This window comes from Symphalangus syndactylus, chromosome 20, assembly GCF_028878055.3.
Source record: "Symphalangus syndactylus isolate Jambi chromosome 20, NHGRI_mSymSyn1-v2.1_pri, whole genome shotgun sequence".
Classification (NCBI taxonomy): Eukaryota; Metazoa; Chordata; class Mammalia; order Primates; family Hylobatidae; genus Symphalangus; species Symphalangus syndactylus.
In genome coordinates, this window is record NC_072442.2 from 43096975 (window position 1) to 43113154 (window position 16180).

Below are 16180 nucleotides of genomic sequence, written 5' to 3' on the forward strand. Positions count from 1 at the left end.
CAAAGCTTACCCTTCCTCCCTGTCTGAGCCAGCCTCTTCCTGCTGCCCCCCTCAGTTTGATGATGCTTCAACTTAGAAGTGGTGGACCCTTCTCAGGGTCAGCTCTATCTCCATGTGACCCAGGTGAGAGGGAGACAGCTTTCAAAAGGAGGCTTTGCCTTCCAGATGCATCCCAAAGGAAATAATCCATCTGTGTGAAAGGAGTTCATATTATATCAGCCACACATAGAGAATAACGGAGACTGGAAGGCAAATTGGCTAACTGTTCAGGCCACATCTCGAGTAGAAGGCCCTCTGGCTCAGCAGTAATTCACTTAGCAACATACACTCTTTAAATTGGGTTTTTAAAAGGCCTTGCTGCACTGTTTGCATCTTCCCCCAGCACTTCTCTCTAAAATGCCTAGACCCACACACTGTACCCTTCCCTTCCTGACTCTCTGGTCCTCTTTAGGAGGGCAGTGGGATAGGAATGGGAAAGCCTTTGCTGTTCTATGTAAACACAGGTAGGGCCTGGTCTTCCTGAAGCCTAGAGAGGCTCCTTTGCTGGCATCAAAGAGTGTCTGTGTTCCTGGACTGCTCATCTATGCAGTCCCTCGCTGAGCTACCTGGCAGGGATGGGTGGGGCTTGCTCCATGTTAGTGAGGAGCCCAACCCTTTCCCAGGCTCACTGTCTCCAACAACACTGCTTTTTAAATGTCTTCCTAGCCGAGCACCCACATTGTCAGAATGGTCTGACCAACTATTGTGTACCAGTGTTCTCGTTTGTAGCCATGTCCCAGGAGGTTGGACATCCAACAAAATAGACTCTAATTCAGCCTCCCCCGTCTCTGGCCACCCAGCTCACTCAGGGATTCAGCTACCCTTGGCTACCCAAGTAGTCTAAACATTTTATCTTTATCAGGTACATACACAGTCTGGTTCTCTGCAGCCAAATTTAGATACCCGTGACATTTATCTAATGATTTCAAACCAAACAGGTTCCTAAAAAAAAGTTCAGCTACTTCTAGAACTTCCCCATTTTGCTTGGCTGTGAAAATGTATTTGTCCCATGCAGGCCCTTGCTCCAGCCCAGTGGAAGCATTAGTACCTCTCCCTAGCGGGAACTCAGTCCAGCTGCACACCAGAGCCAGGCCACTTGGTTGTCTGGGAAATCTTCAAAGGCCGTGACCACTCAGCAAGGGTCAGTGGCACCTCTCCCCAGGTGCATTCATCCCACTCATCCATGCATTCACTCACCCTCCGTGTGTCCAGCACTATGTATAGTGCTGCAGAAAAAGAGAAGAAGAATATAGTGCTTGCCTTCAAAGACCTCCCAAAGTGGGGAGATAGTCTGGATGACAGGTGCTATAATAGAAGTGTGCCCTGGATGCTATGGGAGCACCGAAAGAGGGCAGCTGATGAACACTGGGGCGAGGGTGGAAGAGGAGACCCTGGAAGACTCCCTAAGGAAGTTATCTTACTCTGGTCAAGCAGGAGGCCCTGTAGAGGGAGTGGTGCAGACCCACCAGCATATACAGCTTCACAGGGGCAAAAGGCCTGCAGGTCCATCACGTGTTGGGGACTAGCAAGTATTCAGCTTGGCTGGAGCAGAGGCAGGAGTGGGGAACTGGGGACAGGTAAGACTAGAGGTTGGCAGAAACCAGCCATAGTAGTTTTTGCCTTATTTGGACAACAAGGAGCCATCCAAGAGAGGGTGGTGAAGCTGGTAGTGACACAGCCATGGCACATTGAGGAAATACCCCCAGTGACCATGTTGTAGGGTATATTGGGTTGGAGAGGGACAAGGTCAGGAGGTGTGGACTCCACATCATCTGATGTGATTCAGGACAGAATGGTGAGCCTGAAGTGAAGTAAAGTGTTTGTAGGACAAGTTGGAAAGGAAGGAACCAATATGAGATATTAAAGAAGTGAAAGCTATAGGTCCCAGTGCCTTAATAAAGGTAAGGAGGAAGAGAAGATTCGAGACTGACTCCCGGACTGTCCAGTCTGCTGGACATGGGAGATGGAATAGAAGTTGATCTCGGTGGGGACAGAGGAGAGCAGTTACTGTGTTGAGCATGGAGAGCCTGTGGTTCCCCAGGAGAAGTACAGCTGGCTGGAAATAGGCAAGGCAGAGATGGAGAGATCCACCTTGGAGTCATTCCTAGGGGCGACCCTTGAAGCCCTGAGTAGCAATCCCACCAGAAAGATGCAAGGGCTGAGGCTGAAACTTCAGAGAACATTGGCATTTAAGGAAGAACCTTGGCTGGGCGTGGTGGCTCACACCTATAATCCCAGCACTTTGGGAGGCCGAGGCAGGCGGATTGCATGAGCCCAGGAGTTTGAGATCAGCTGGCCAACATGGTGAAACCCCATCTCTAGTAAAAATACATAAATTAGCTGGACGGTAGTGGCATGTGCCTGTAATCCCAGCTACTCGGGAGGCTGAGAGAGGAGAATCACTTGATTCTCCTGGGAGGGAGAGGTTGCGGTGAGCTGAGATCGTGCCACTGTACTCCTGTCTCAAAAAAAGAAAAAAAAAAAAAAAAAAAAAGGAAGAACCTCGATGGAGACTAAAAAGAACTGTCCAGAGAGGTAGGAGGAAAACCAAGGGGAGGCAGGTATTTCAAGAAGGAGGAAGAGGCCATAGTGACAGACACTGCAGGAGCATGGACAAGGGCACAGAACATCTGTTAACTTTAACAACTGGGCCAGACGTGGGGGTTCACACCTGTAATCCCCAGCACTTTGGGAGGCCAAGGTGGGTGGATCACCTGAAGTTGAGAGTTCGAGACCAGCCTGGCCAACATGGTGAAACCGCATCTCTACTAGAAGTACAAAAATTAGCCGGGTGTGGTGGTGTGCACCTGTAATCCCAGCTACTGAGGAGGCTGAGGCAGGAGAATTGCTTGAACCCAGGAGGCAGAGGTTGCAGTGAGCTGAGATCGCACCACTGCACTCCAGCCTGGGTGACGAGTGAAACTCCGTCTCAAAAAAAAAAAAAAAAAAAAAGATGTAACAACTGCGAGGTCAGGGTGACCTCCTTGCTAAGTAGAGGCATTTTGTGGAGGAGTGAAGGTGGAAGCCAGGGTGCAGTAGGGTGAGGACTGGCTGGGCAGAGAGGAAACTGAGGCAGAAGATGTGGACAGGGACTCTGCAGTGATTCATGGTCGGTCATGGCCAATTGATACTGGGCGTGTGCTGAGTGGCAGACTCATAAGTGCTGGGCTGGATTTCTCACCCAGTCCTTGCCTCTCCTGAGAACACCTGCAGGAAGCTGGGAATGAAGGAGAGAAGGCAAGGGTAGGGCCTGGAAGCAAGGCTTCTCTCCTGTCCCGCAGTTCATTCGGTGGGAGAAACTTGAGGTGGAATGAAAACACTGAAGGGATTGGCTGTAAGGGAGCCCAGTGGTCACTGCCCTTCCGGCCCATAGGAGTAGAGATCAGCACTCCTGGGAGCCATGGACTTCTTCCTCTCAATGCGGGCCCTGGGGCGGCAGCCAGCAGTGGTAGAAAAGAGCTCTTAACCACGACGTTGGGATTTAGGGAAGTCAGGGAACTAGGATTACCCTAGTTTTCGGGGTAAGTAAGGAAGCTTGAAGAGCCTGTTCTGGAAGAAAAGCCCAGAAATAGGCTAGGTGTCTTTAGAGGTGAGGGAGAAGCAGACTTTTGCCCAGAGATGGCATGGTGGAGCCAGCCCCCTCCAGGCTGGCTGCACCCCTGTGGCCTGGGCTGTTGTGGCTTTACCAGCCGAGCCACTTTCTCCCATCCCCATGTTCTCAGTGATTTCCCAAGGCATTTCTGGTGTCCTTTGGGAGTGGAATCACGTGGGTTTTGAAAGGAACTGCGGTGAAAAATAGACCCTGACCTGAGGGCAGGGGCCGATGGGGAGGCCACTGAGCCCTCAGGAGTGTCTGAAAGCTCAGAGGATTCTGGTCTGGGCTCTGTGGGGGAAGCCCCATAAGGGAGCACCTCCTGGTCTTTGGTCAGCTTGACAGAGTGAGAGGCCCAGGGAAAGTACCTGGGGCTTCCAGAATATACCAAATTCAGAAGCCCGCATTCACCCCTGACTGTGCTTGGAGCAATCCTGAAAGTGCACTCCCAAGAGCTTGTTCCAGCCCATTCCTTTATTCTGGAAATAATTCTTGGTATTGAAAGGAAAACTGGGACAAAGGGAGCTTGAGGAAAACGAAAACAAACAAGAAACTGGAGATGTGCTATTTGGCCTTAACCCAAACAGATACGCTGTTTGGCCTTAACCCATGTGGAAATTTGTAAACTTTGTCAGGATTTCCCTGTGCATGGTGGTGAAATCATGTAGGGAAAAAAAAATTCACCGTGTAATCTCTTTAGAAGTCACAAAAGAAAAAGAAGGTTATCTTGCTCCCAAAAAGCTGTAAAAATAAGTAAAGTGTGGCCGGGCGCGGTGGCTCAAGCCTGTAATCCCAGCACTTTGGGAGGCCGAGGCGGGCGGATCACGAGGTCAGGAGATCGAGACCATCCTGGCTAACACGGTGAAACCCCGTCTCTACTAAAAATACAAAAAAATTAGCCGGGCGTGTTGGCGGGCGCCTGTAGTCCCAGCTACTCGGGAGGCTGAGGCAGGAGAATGGCGTGAACCCGGGAGGCGGAGCTTGCAGTGAGCCGAGATGCGCCACTGCACTCCAGCCTGGGGGACAGAGCAAGACTCCGTCTCAAAAAAATAAATAAATAAATAAAATAAAATAAAATAAAAAATAAGTAAAGTGGCTGTATAGGCCTAGTCTTCTCAGGACAGTGTCCGGGTTGAGAGCCCGTCTCCTGAAGCGCACTCTGGGGAAAATCCCTTCCTGCCCTCCTGCAGGTCCTTAGAGTCCCAGACCCAGACAGTCACTTTCCCAACAGAGTGCCGTCAACTCAGCACACACTCCTCTCTTGAGCACAGAGCCCCAGAGGGAGAAGAACAAATGTGTTGAAAAGAATCTTATTAAGATATAGTTAATTTAAAATGTAGTGTATTGAGGAGAATGGAGGTGTCCCAGGTGAGGGCTAAGCCAGGCAGGATTTCTGGGGAAGGCATTGCCAAAATCACCACCTGAGCTCAACACTGGGTGCTTCTGGCCCCTCCAAAGTTGAGGTGCCAGCCATGGGAAGTGCAGTCCCCTGCCTTGGCCCAGGTTCAAAGCACCAAGTAGCCACAACTCAGAATGCCTGCACATTCCCCTCCTAGCCTTATATCTTCTCTTTGGTTTCCTCCCACGACAGTTTGACTTTGGGGACACCATGGTCCACCAGGCCATCCACACCATCGAGTACTGCCTGGGCTGCATCTCCAACACTGCCTCCTACTTGCGGCTCTGGGCCCTTAGCCTCGCTCATGCGCGTGAGTACCTCTCTCCGGGCTCCAGAACTCTAGTTTGCCCCTCTGTGGGCGCACTCTCAGTTGGGGGGCTTAAGTCGAATGGAAATTACATGAAGGTTCTGGAATTATTCAGGTTCCTGAACCCAAGGAGAATGAGTACAGACAGGAGGCTCGGCACTTGTGCCAGGTTAGCTCTGCATGGTGGTCCCACTAAGGCAGTGGGAGGCCAGGATCCAGGGAACCCTAGAGCGGGGGGGATGGCAGAGCAAAATTCATGGCCTACAGCTGCCTCTTGCCAAACTGCACTGGATTTTGTGTCTCCCATTCCCCAGAGCTGTCTGAGGTGCTTTGGACCATGGTGATCCACATCGGCCTGAGTGTGAAGAGCTTGGCGGGAGGTTTGGTGCTGTTCTTCTTCTTCACTGCCTTTGCCACCCTGACCGTGGCCATCCTCCTGATCATGGAGGGCCTCTCGGCCTTTCTCCACGCACTGCGCTTACACTGGTGAGGGGCAGTGGGGCAGGGCGGGCATGGGGGTGGATGTGTCCTCAGCTGCGGTGAGAGGGCAGCTTTTCTCCCACACACAGCCCTGCAGCTTTGTGCAGGAAAGATGAGCTGGCCCTGCACTAGCTTCACCTCAGGACACCCCAGCACTGGCTTTGCCACTGGGTTTCAGAAAATGGTCATAGAAAAGCACAGCTCAGCCTTCCCTAGACTCTGGGGAGAGGTCCCTGGTGAGTGGTGTCAGATCCCACTCCCTGCCTTTAGCTGTCCCCAGTGCTCCTGATTTTGGCTCAGAGGGGCTGCTGGGGTCTTAGGGTTCCTGGTTTTCTCTCTGATGTGTAACTCTTCTGTCTTCAGAACAGTGGAAGCAGTTCTGGAATGGATATTAAGTGCAGGAAAGGCTAGAGCACACTGCACCCCAGCTTTGTCCTCTTTGTTCTGTCATTGTGCCAGGGGTCTTTGAGTTGGACCCCTGGCAGCTCCATTGTGGGCCAGAGGGATTCCTGGCTCTATAGGGTGGAGGTCTGTACACTCACGCAGCTTCTTCAGATGGACAGGTTTGGGGTGGTTCTGTTTGTTTTCTTTAATGAAGCTTGTGACTCTTAATGGCTCTGTGTGGAGAGAGCATGAGTTCAGCCTCTGGGACTGGGAGAGCAGGGGTGTGATCTGGGCTGTGACCACCTCAAACCAGCATTGCCAGATTTAGCACATAAAAGTACAGTGTGGCTGGGCGTGGTGGCTCACGCCTGTAATCCTAGCACTTTGGGAGGCTGAGGCAGGTGAATCACCTGAGGTCAGGAATTCGAGACCAGCCTGGCCAACATGGTAAAACCCCGTCTCTACTAAAAATACAAAAATTAGCCAGGTGTGGTGGCACGTGCCTGTAATCCCAGCTACTCGGGAGGCTGAGGCAGGAAAGAATCTCTTAAACCCAGGAGGCAGGGGTTGCGGTGAGCTGAGATTGTGTCACAGCACTCCAGCCTGGGCAACAGAGCAAGACTGTCTCAAAAAAAAAAAGTGGGGGGTGGTGGTTGGGGGCCAGGTGCGGTGGTTCACTCCTGTAATCCCAGCACTTTGGGAGGCCGAGGCGGGTGGATCACCTGAGGTCGGGAATTCGAGACCAGTCTGACCAACATGGAGAAACCCTGTTTCTACTAAAAATACAAAAAAATTAGCCAGGCATGGTGGTGCATGCCTGGAATCTCAGCTACTTGGGAGGCTGAGGCAGGAGAATCGCTTGAACCCAGGAAGCAGAGGTTACATTGAGCCAAGATCGCGCCATTGCACTCCAGCCTGGGCAACAAGAGCGAAACTCAGTCTCAAAAAAAAATAAAAATAAAAAAATAAAAATACAGGGTGTATTTCACATAAACAACAAATAATGTTTTTAGTGTGAGTATTTCCCAAACGTGCATGGGATATGCTTATACTAAAAACTGGGGCAGTCTGTATTTTCCGTGGCTGTTCCACCTCAGACTCCACTTCTTTGGGTCTCTATTTCCTCCTTTATGTTGTGATTCTCTTTTTGGGGGTCTCAAAACCCCAATGTCTCTGGAAGTTCTGGCCCCTCTCCCCAGAGGAGCACTCACACACTCCTCCTGTTTTACAAGCATAGGGGTCTGACTCACTGGTGTGCCTTAGAGGCCCCTGGATGGGATGCTCTGTAGTGTTCATGATCTCAAGGCCAGAAGAGGACTATGAATGTCTCTCTTCGTTCTCAAAACCTGAAGAAAATTCAGCATCTGAACCTGAGAAACTCCTTCCCCACTCCCCTTTATCTTTGATTTTTCTCATGGCTCGGTGACCCCTGAGCCTCCTCAAAGATTCAGCTGTGGGTTTTTCTGAATGATAGGCAGAGTGAGGCATGGAAGGGCAAGACGTGGCTAGGGTGCACTCTTCTTCAAAAGCCCTGCTGCGTCAGTAGACGTGGCTTCCTCTGGCCTGGCTCTCTCCCTCCTGGCCTCCCTCCTCCCCACCCAGCTCATCTGGCTGGCCCCCCTGTTCTAAGCTTATCAGCTGACACCCCAAGCACACTTCCTCAGCCCTCCTCAGTGCATGAGAACCTCTGAGGACTCACTTTTTCTTGCCCCTTGGCCTCCTTTCTTTTCTTTTCACTCCTGTCCCTTGAGCCCTGGGTTTGAGGGAACAGTGACCACCTCACCTTGATTCCAGCCCACATAGGTAGCCAGTCATCTCCTCCCTGGGCAGGGCGGAAGCAAGGCATTGTTGCAGAGCAAGGTCACCTGGGCTTGAGCCTCGTTTTGTTGCCAGAAGATTGCTTCCTCCTCAGGCTCACCTGTGACTTCCCTGTGTCTTTCCATGTCCCCCTGAACTGAAGTGATGAGTGGCAGGACAGCAGGCTTCCGAATCGGGCGACCTGGGTTGGAATTCCAGCTCTGTCACACCAGGCAGGGGACCTGAGCAGAACATTCACTGCCACGGTTACTGTGAGCAAGCAGGAAGTAATGCACACACCAAGTGCTGCCACAGCAAAAGCAGGTGCCCTAGGATGGGTCGTGGCTGCTCTGCTTAAAAATGGGATGCCCTTACTGGGTGCGGTGGCTCACACCTATAATCCCAGCATTTTGGGAGGCCAAGGCAGGTGGATCACCTGAGGTCAGGAGTTCGAGACCAGCCTGGACAACATGGTGAAACCCCATCTCTACTAAAAATGCAAACATTAGCTGGGCGTGGTGGTGGGCGCCTGTAACCCCAGCTGCTCAGGAGGCTGAGGCAGGAGAATCGCCTGAACCCAGGAGATGGAGGTTGCAGTGAGCCGAGATCGCACCACTGCACTCCAGCCTGGGCAACAGACCGAGACTCCATCCCAAAAAACAAAACAAAACAAAACAAAAAAACTGGGATGCCCTAGAGAGAGGGTGTCTGCCTGGGGTCCCCCATAAAGAAACTGCTTTTAGCCTGTCTAGAGTGAGAGGAGACCCCAAAGGAGGCAGAGGATACCATCAGAATGCCCTCAGGTGCTGTTTGCAAGGAACAGCCTCCCCGTATATGTCGTATTTATTTTGGCAATAGGAGTATTGGGTAGGAGAGGAAAAAGCAGTGCAAACCTCCTTTGTGCAAGTTTCAGAATCTCGTCTTTGGAGGGCTGTCCCTGTGACACGAGTGGGGCGCCTCCCCCACCACTAAAACAGGAGTGAATGAAATTGGTGCTTGTGCGCCCCCTCCTGTCAAAATGCGGCTGTGCATCCAGAATGCCTGGATCTTCCCTGTGGCCCAGGACTGCAGGAGGCGGCGTTCTGAGCTGTGGCCCTCTTACGAGGGGTGGAGCCTCTGGGGCTGCTGAACCAGCTGTAGGGATGGTGCTGCTGTTCTTCCTGGCATCCAGCCTAGGCATCTTCATACCTCCCACTTTATCCCTGCTGTTTCCTGATTCAAGGGCTGCCCCATTATACAAGTTCTGGTCTCTTCAGTGGGGACAATAAGAAAAACATTTGATTTGATAACATATAAACCACTAGTGTGAGATTCATGCAGCATCATAGGAAGGGGGGGTGATGTGTTTGAAAACAGTGAGCAGGTTAATGTATTAATCTGCTAATTCTGTCTCCTGAGTTTTCTCTCTCTCTTTTCCTCCCTCCTGCCACATGAAGTATGCTTAGCTTCTTACCTACCATAATTAGACATCTTTTCTTCCTCAGAGAAGGCATGAGACAGGGATTTGATTGTAGTTATCACTGTAAACATCAAGCTGATTTTTATGCAGAACTGTTGCCCCAGGGCCTACCTTCCAAGGAACCTGGTCTCTCCTTACCTAGCGAATTCCACATACACATAGATGTACACCCACTTGTACACTCACAGATTGGGTGGTGATTAAAGGGACAGAATCGGGGACCAGCTTCTTGTTAGGAATGCAGTGTTGCCACGGCATGACAGCATGGAGCAGTTGAGGGAATGGCTGCCCAGGAGAACTCAGAACTCTTGAAATGTAGTTCCAGGCTGCCATCATTGCCCTGATATTCAGGCCATCAGACGATGTGCGTTCTAGGCCCTGAACTGCACAGAGAGTGGCAGAATGGGCTACATAAACAGCTCAGCCCAGAATTGTCTTTCCAGACTGCCTGCCGTCAGTCACAACCCCCACCAGGAAAGGGAAGTGGCCCCAAGACTCCTTCCTCCTTCCTACTTCACTCACTCGAGGAAACAAGAGTTCCTGTTACGTGGTACGAATGATATATTTTGGCCCCAGTTAATCCCTCTGAGTCACCAGGTGGCCTTTGCCAAGTGCTGGAGCTGGAAGAGATGATAGAGACACTCATCTGGCTTCCTGAAGCTCTCCTCACAGCTGTTGAATTCTAGAGGTGCATTTCAGTGGCTTGGGGCATGGCGAGACCTTGGAGGCTCCCTGAGCAGATCAGTGGAGAGGCCCAAAAAGAAGGAAGAACCTAGGATGGCAGATGGGGAACTTCATGTTTGTACTTTCTCAGGAAGTACACATTTCCCCAGTTCAGCGGGAGAGAGTGGGGAGACTAGCAGGGAAATTGCTTTCCAGCTTTGTGCTGCGTGGTTGGGGTGAGGGTGGCCAAGGAAGAAGGTGAAATCAGGCTGACCTCAAGATAGACCCAAGATGTCCCAGTTCTGGCCGCTCTTAAGTCTCTAAAGCAGCAGCTGGTGGGAGGGGCAGTATCGGGCAGTATGTCAGGGAGGCCACCTCTCTGCTCACACAGTACAATTGATGTGCCCCTTCCAGGCATATATCCCTCTTCCTCCTTGCTGGGCCCCATGGATAGATAAGGTGACGGGAGGGGTGCCAAGAAAAGGGCGGTGCCCCCACAGGCATCTGAAAACAAAGCTGCTGCTCCATTTGCCCAGTTTGAAGATTAGAATGGTTTTGTGATTAGCCAGGAGGGGGTGGGGGTCAGAGTTCTGGACACCTCACTGGATTTGGGGGTCAGCATACCCCACCAAGGCTGACATTCACTCCTAGGTAATGGCCTGGGACCCTCAGGTGACTTGTCTACTCTCTGGCTATATATTGTTGAATGAAAAGGGGACACGTAAATCTCTTTTCAGCTGTTCTGAAAGAACCCTTGCCACATGGGAACACAGTCTATTCAACATGAAGAATTCAAACCTAACACAAGTGGGTGAGAAACAGGAACCCACCGCTAGGCCCCGCCGCATTCCCTCAGAGGTGGTCTCAGTAGCTGGAACTTGGAGAAGTAGTTTTGGTGGGGTGTCGGGATGTGGGTGAATCCAGGTCCTGGTTTGGATTGTTCTGACAGGAACCCTCAGCTAACGTCAGTTGGAAGCTCTGTGTCCTCCCCCTCCTGAGTCCTGTTTTTCCTGGAGGACCTTGGCCCACCCCTGTGGAATGTGGGGATGTGGGGAAGAAAGCTGACTGCTTTTACTCCCACTCAGAAAATTCTGTTGTGCTCTTCTCCAAGGGGGTGCTCCTCAGCCTGCACCCCAGTGAAGGGGCCCCTGAGGAACTCCCAATGCCACTAGCAAACAGTCTGTAACCTTTGGGCCCCAGCCACCTCCCAGCCCCTGTTCTCTTTAACTCCTGCCTTCTTGGCTTAGAGGGAGGAATCTCCATTTGTAAAAGCTGAGTGAGGGAACTAGAGGGTTCCTGAAGCTTTAAAGCTCCTCAAAGCCCTCACTCTGCACGTGGCCTGTCACCTGGAGCCTGCCCCAGCCCCCACCCCTGCCTGTTCTTACAGGGGCTCCGGTGCCTCCAGGGTCACACAGCACCATGTGGAAACTATTCCTCAGGGCAGCTCTCGTTGGCCTTTTCATCCTCTGAATCATGCATTTTTCTGCCCTTATTTGGTGTGGTTTGGTTGCTGGGCAGCTGTCCAGGGTGAGTTTGCGGGAGGAAGCACAGCCAAGCAGCCTCGCTCTGCTTATGGGACAGTCTTCCTCCCGCCTTCCCTGAGAGTGAAAGAGCCCCGCAGAGACCATCAGGCGTGGATGCTGAACTGCTGGGAAGGGAGCTCAGGCTTTTTCCTTTTAGTCCCCAAGAGAATTCTTTCTCAGATGTTTTTGTGGTTGGAGATTATTTTTGCCATTGCTTTGAGAAGACTTCCCCTCCTAACTCCCCCTCTTTCCTTGGAATTTCCTTCCTTAAATGGAAAGCCTTCAACATTCACTCCAAGCTCGCCCTTCTAGCTCCCCCCAGGAAAAATAACAAGCAAACAGAGGTGCTTGCCCAGGGTCCCTGGAGGGGCTTCCCTTAGAGTTGGGCTGTGTGATCCCCTGCCAGGAGGGGGCGTTGGGGGCCACTTGCTCATTAACAATGTTAGGCTCAAGCTAACTGAACTTTTTTTGCACATGCCTCTCTACAGAGAGTTGTGCATAAACACACTGCTCGGCAGGACAGAGCAAGATTGGGAACTGAGGGCAAATCCCTTCCTCCATACGTCAAACTGTTGCTGAGGCGAGTCCCAGGCCTTAAAAGTGGGATCTCTGCACTCTGGGCTTTCTCCAGCTCCCCCAGGGAAGGGAGGCTCGGGACGAGGTGGGTACGGGGCATCTTTCTGGCCCAACTGTGAAGTCCCAGAAAGTTTCACAAAGTTTCTATTGAATGACAGCTTTCTTCTCTTTCTCCAGGGTTGAGTTCCAGAATAAATTCTACAGCGGGACCGGTTTCAAGTTCTTACCCTTCTCCTTCGAGCATATTCGGGAAGGGAAGTTTGAAGAGTGAGTCCCTGTGAGGGCCGTGTGCCCCATGCTGCCCTCCCGCCTCCCCCCACAGTGATCAGCTATGCTTCTCTGCCCGTTGGTTGTGATCTGTGGGCACCAGTTCATTCGTGTTACCCCGTCTGTGAGTCATTTAGACAGAATAGTCCTCCGTGGGTCTCCCACCACCCCTAGCTTTGTGTGTAGTGTAGTGATTTTCTGGCTGTCACTCATACCCACTGGGCACCAGCCTTGCCCTCTTAGCCTCCATCCATCCAGACAGCCCTTCCCACCTCCTAGTGGTGAGCCAGTCTGCATTCCCACGCCATCCCAAAGCCCTTTCATCTTCCCCGTGCATTGTAGATGGAAGGAGCACCCATGCCATTCACATCTAGACTTTGAGTTCCCTGCATCTGCCACCGTAGTTTCTAGCAGGAGTAGTGGGGGGAGCAATACAGGTTCTCCCCTAGAAGGGGACACTGGTAACACGTCCCACTCTTGGATTAGCAGGGGTGGGTCCAGAAAGATGATATTTGCGTCTTTTGCCCACCCCCCACTCGTGCTTGTTAATCAGGCATTCAGCTGGACCCAACTAGGCCATCATGAGTGGCTTCTCCCTGTCACTCCCAGGGATCATAGGATATCTACACCGCCTTTCTGACCCCACCTTGCACTCCCATCCTCTCCTCTCTCCCCATTCATGCCCTACACTACATAGCACAGCCGGGAGTGCTTGGAACAGAGGTCTTGGCTGCTCCGCAGTGCACAGGGCTTCCCTTTCCCGGGGTGGCTTCTTCCTAGGCCTTGCATGGGCCCTGCCCACAAGCACACCCTCGGGCCGAGGGTACAGACTGATACTTTTCCCTGGTGGAGACCCTGAGATCTTCCCCACCCCCAATCATGATGTCTTCAATGTGGGACTGGGGTCCTCTTGGTTCTGCCTACAGCCTGCCTGGCTCTGCCCCCAGTGCCCCCTCCTCACCACACTGGCCCCAGGTCTCAGGAGGGGTGTCCTGGGCAGGGAAGGTGAGTGTCACTGATGGTTTGCTGTTTGGAAGCCATTGGCAGGGCTGCCGTGCATGTGGCTGTGAGGGCTGCACAGTCCTGCCAAGGGGCTTCCTCCCCGTCACCCCGAACCTTGTAATCATGTGCTGGCGTGGCAGCCCTGGCTAAGTTAATCCCCACCGCTTTCAGTGATAGAAAGAATTCCCTGAGTAGGCCAGGCTGGTGCCCTCCGCCCACCCTGGCTTTTCTGAATGAGCTGCCTGGAGCCTTCATCCCATCTTCCAGGCTGGGCTGGCCTTGGGCAGGGCCACTGTGTGCTGGCCCACTGTGACCTGACCCGACCTTGTGCAGCCCCCTTGCCCTGGTGTCCCGGGTTTTTGTGATGATTTTTGCTCTGTTTCCAGTGGGGTTTGAAGCAGAGTTCAGGGAACCCTGCCCAAGGCCCTCCTGTTCAGACATTCCTATGTTGAATAAAGTATGTTTGACTCCCCCAGAAAGGCTGCCTGTCACTGTGCCCACAGCCCCTGTGTCGCTCCAGGCTCAGCCGTCTTGAGCCCCTCTGGACCCCTGACCTTCGCCTCCCTCCTCCAGCATTGCTGCTTTTCCTTCTGTCAAAGGCCACAGCTTCAGTAGGCCTGGCTGGGCAGTTGGTTTGGGAAATTCTCACCTTGTCCCAAGTTTCCCAGGCGCCTTCCCACTCAAAGGATCCAAGTCAGCTCTGCAGACACTACCTGTGGGAAGAGGGGACTGGGCGGCCCATCTTCGTCTCCCCTTCACTCATTGCACATCCAGACAGCATGGGGGCAGAGGGGCACCGGGTATCTCCCCACCCGCCTCTCCCTCTTCTCCAAGTGTGCCCTCCAGGGCCCAGTGGCCTGGCTATGTTGAGCCCTGATACCCCTGGCCTTAGTGTAAGTGGAGGCTCCACACAGGTTCCTCAGGGCAGCTGGGGAATGTGAGGTGCTGGGATTGGCAGGCGGCAGGGCGGAGAGCAGGCAGACCGTCCAGGGTGGCAGGCTGGGCAGGAGGCCCCCTCCCCACTGCCTAGTGAGGCACTGCATTCTCGGTGCCCTCCCTCCTCACTCCTCCCTCCAGGGGCCTCCAGGGCAGGGGCTGCACAGGAATATGACCTGGGCAGGCTGACCACCATTGCCCCCAGACAGGTGAAGGGGCCACAACCCCTTGTTCATTCCATGTTCCAGCCTAGCCTAAAGCCCTTCCTCCTCCCTAACAGTGCCACCTGTCCCTGGAGTTGGCCCTGAGGGGCCCACCCCACCCAGCTCCTCAAAGATAAGGTCCCGAGTGGAAACTCTGGTCATTGAGCTCTTAGCTTCTGCTCAGTGGGAAGGGAAGACCTCATAAGAATAGATATTTGGAATCACTGGATTCGAATTGAGAGTCCAGGAATAAATCCTATCATTTATGGTCACTTGATTTTTGATAAAGCAGTCAAGATAATTCAATGAGGAAAGATCTCCCTTTTTCAACAAATGACACTGGTACAATGGGGTTTCCACATGCAGAGAAACAAATTTGGGCCACTATCTGGATGCAAAAATTAACTCAAAGTGGATTCCAGACCTAAAATGTAAATGAAAACTATAAAACTCTTAGGGGAAACCATAGGAGTACATCTTCCTAACCTTGAGTTAGCCAGTGATTTCTAGATATGACACTCAAAGCACAAGTGATAAAAAATTTAAAAAAACACATAGATAAGTTAGGCTTCAGCAAAATTAAAAGCTTTTGTGCTTCGCCGGGCACGGTGGCTCACACCTGTAATCCCAGCACTTTGGGAGGCCAAGGCAGGGGGATCACCTGAGGTCAGGAGTTGGAGACCAGCCTGGCCAACATGGAGAAACCCTGTCTCTACTAAAAATACAAACAATTAGCCGAGTGTGGTGGCACATGCCTGTAATTGCAGCAACTTGGGAGGCTGAGGCAGGAGAATCACTTGAACCCGGGAGGCAGAGGTTGCAGTGAACCGAGGTCATGCCACTGTACTCCAGCCTGGGCGACAAGAGTGAAACTCCATCTCAAAAGAAAAAAAAAGCGTTTGTGCTTCAAAGATCAGAATCTAGAAACTGAAAAGACAACCCTCATAGAAGAAAATATTTGTAGATCATATATCTGATAAGGGACTTGTATCTAGAATATCTAAGTAACTCTTACACCCAATAATAAAAACAACTCAGTTTTTTTAAATGGGCAAAGGGTTTGAATAGGCATTTCTCCAAGTAAGCAATATGAATGGCCAATAAAGCCATGAAAAGATGATCAACACCATTAGTCATTACAGAAATGCAAATGAAAACCACAATGAGATACCACATCACACCCACTAAAAAGGCAATAAGAAAATTACAAGTGTTGAGCCGGGCGAGGTGGCTCACACCTGTAATCCCAGCACTTTGGGAGGCCGAGGCGGGTGGATCACGAGGTCAGGAGATCGAGACCATCCTGGCTAACACGGTGAAACCCCGTCTCTACTAAAAATACAAAAAATTAGCTGGCCGTGGTGGCGGGTGCCTATAGTCCCAGCTACTCGGGAGGCTGAGGCAGGAGAATGGCGTGAACCTGGGAGGAGGAGCTTGCAGTGAGCCAAGATTGTGCCACTGCACTCCAGCCTGGGCGACAGAGCAAGACTCCATCTCAAAAAAAATAAAGAAAAAAAATTACAAGTGTTGGCAAGGAGAAATTGGAACCCCAA

At 52.0% G+C, this 16180-nt stretch overlaps 1 protein-coding gene across 26 annotated transcripts in view; it reads left to right on the forward strand.

Moving 5' to 3' along the window:
• The window catches only part of ATP6V0A1 (ATPase H+ transporting V0 subunit a1), a 68726-nt gene extending 54759 nt beyond the window's left edge, over positions 1 to 13967 (forward strand). For 17 of the 26 annotated variants that reach the window (XM_055256659.2, XM_055256663.2, XM_055256662.2 and 14 more), the window contains 3 exons: positions 5223 to 5340; positions 5652 to 5823; positions 12397 to 13967. In XM_055256659.2, coding sequence (XP_055112634.1) covers positions 5223 to 5340; positions 5652 to 5823; positions 12397 to 12490 — 384 coding nt within the window. In that variant the 3' untranslated portion in view covers positions 12491 to 13967. The remainder of the gene's footprint in view (positions 1 to 5222; positions 5341 to 5651; positions 5824 to 12396) is intronic. The other 9 variants (XM_055256676.2, XM_063628996.1, XM_063628997.1 and 6 more) reach the window with 1 other exon arrangement.
• The last annotated feature ends 2213 nt before the right edge of the window (positions 13968 to 16180 follow it).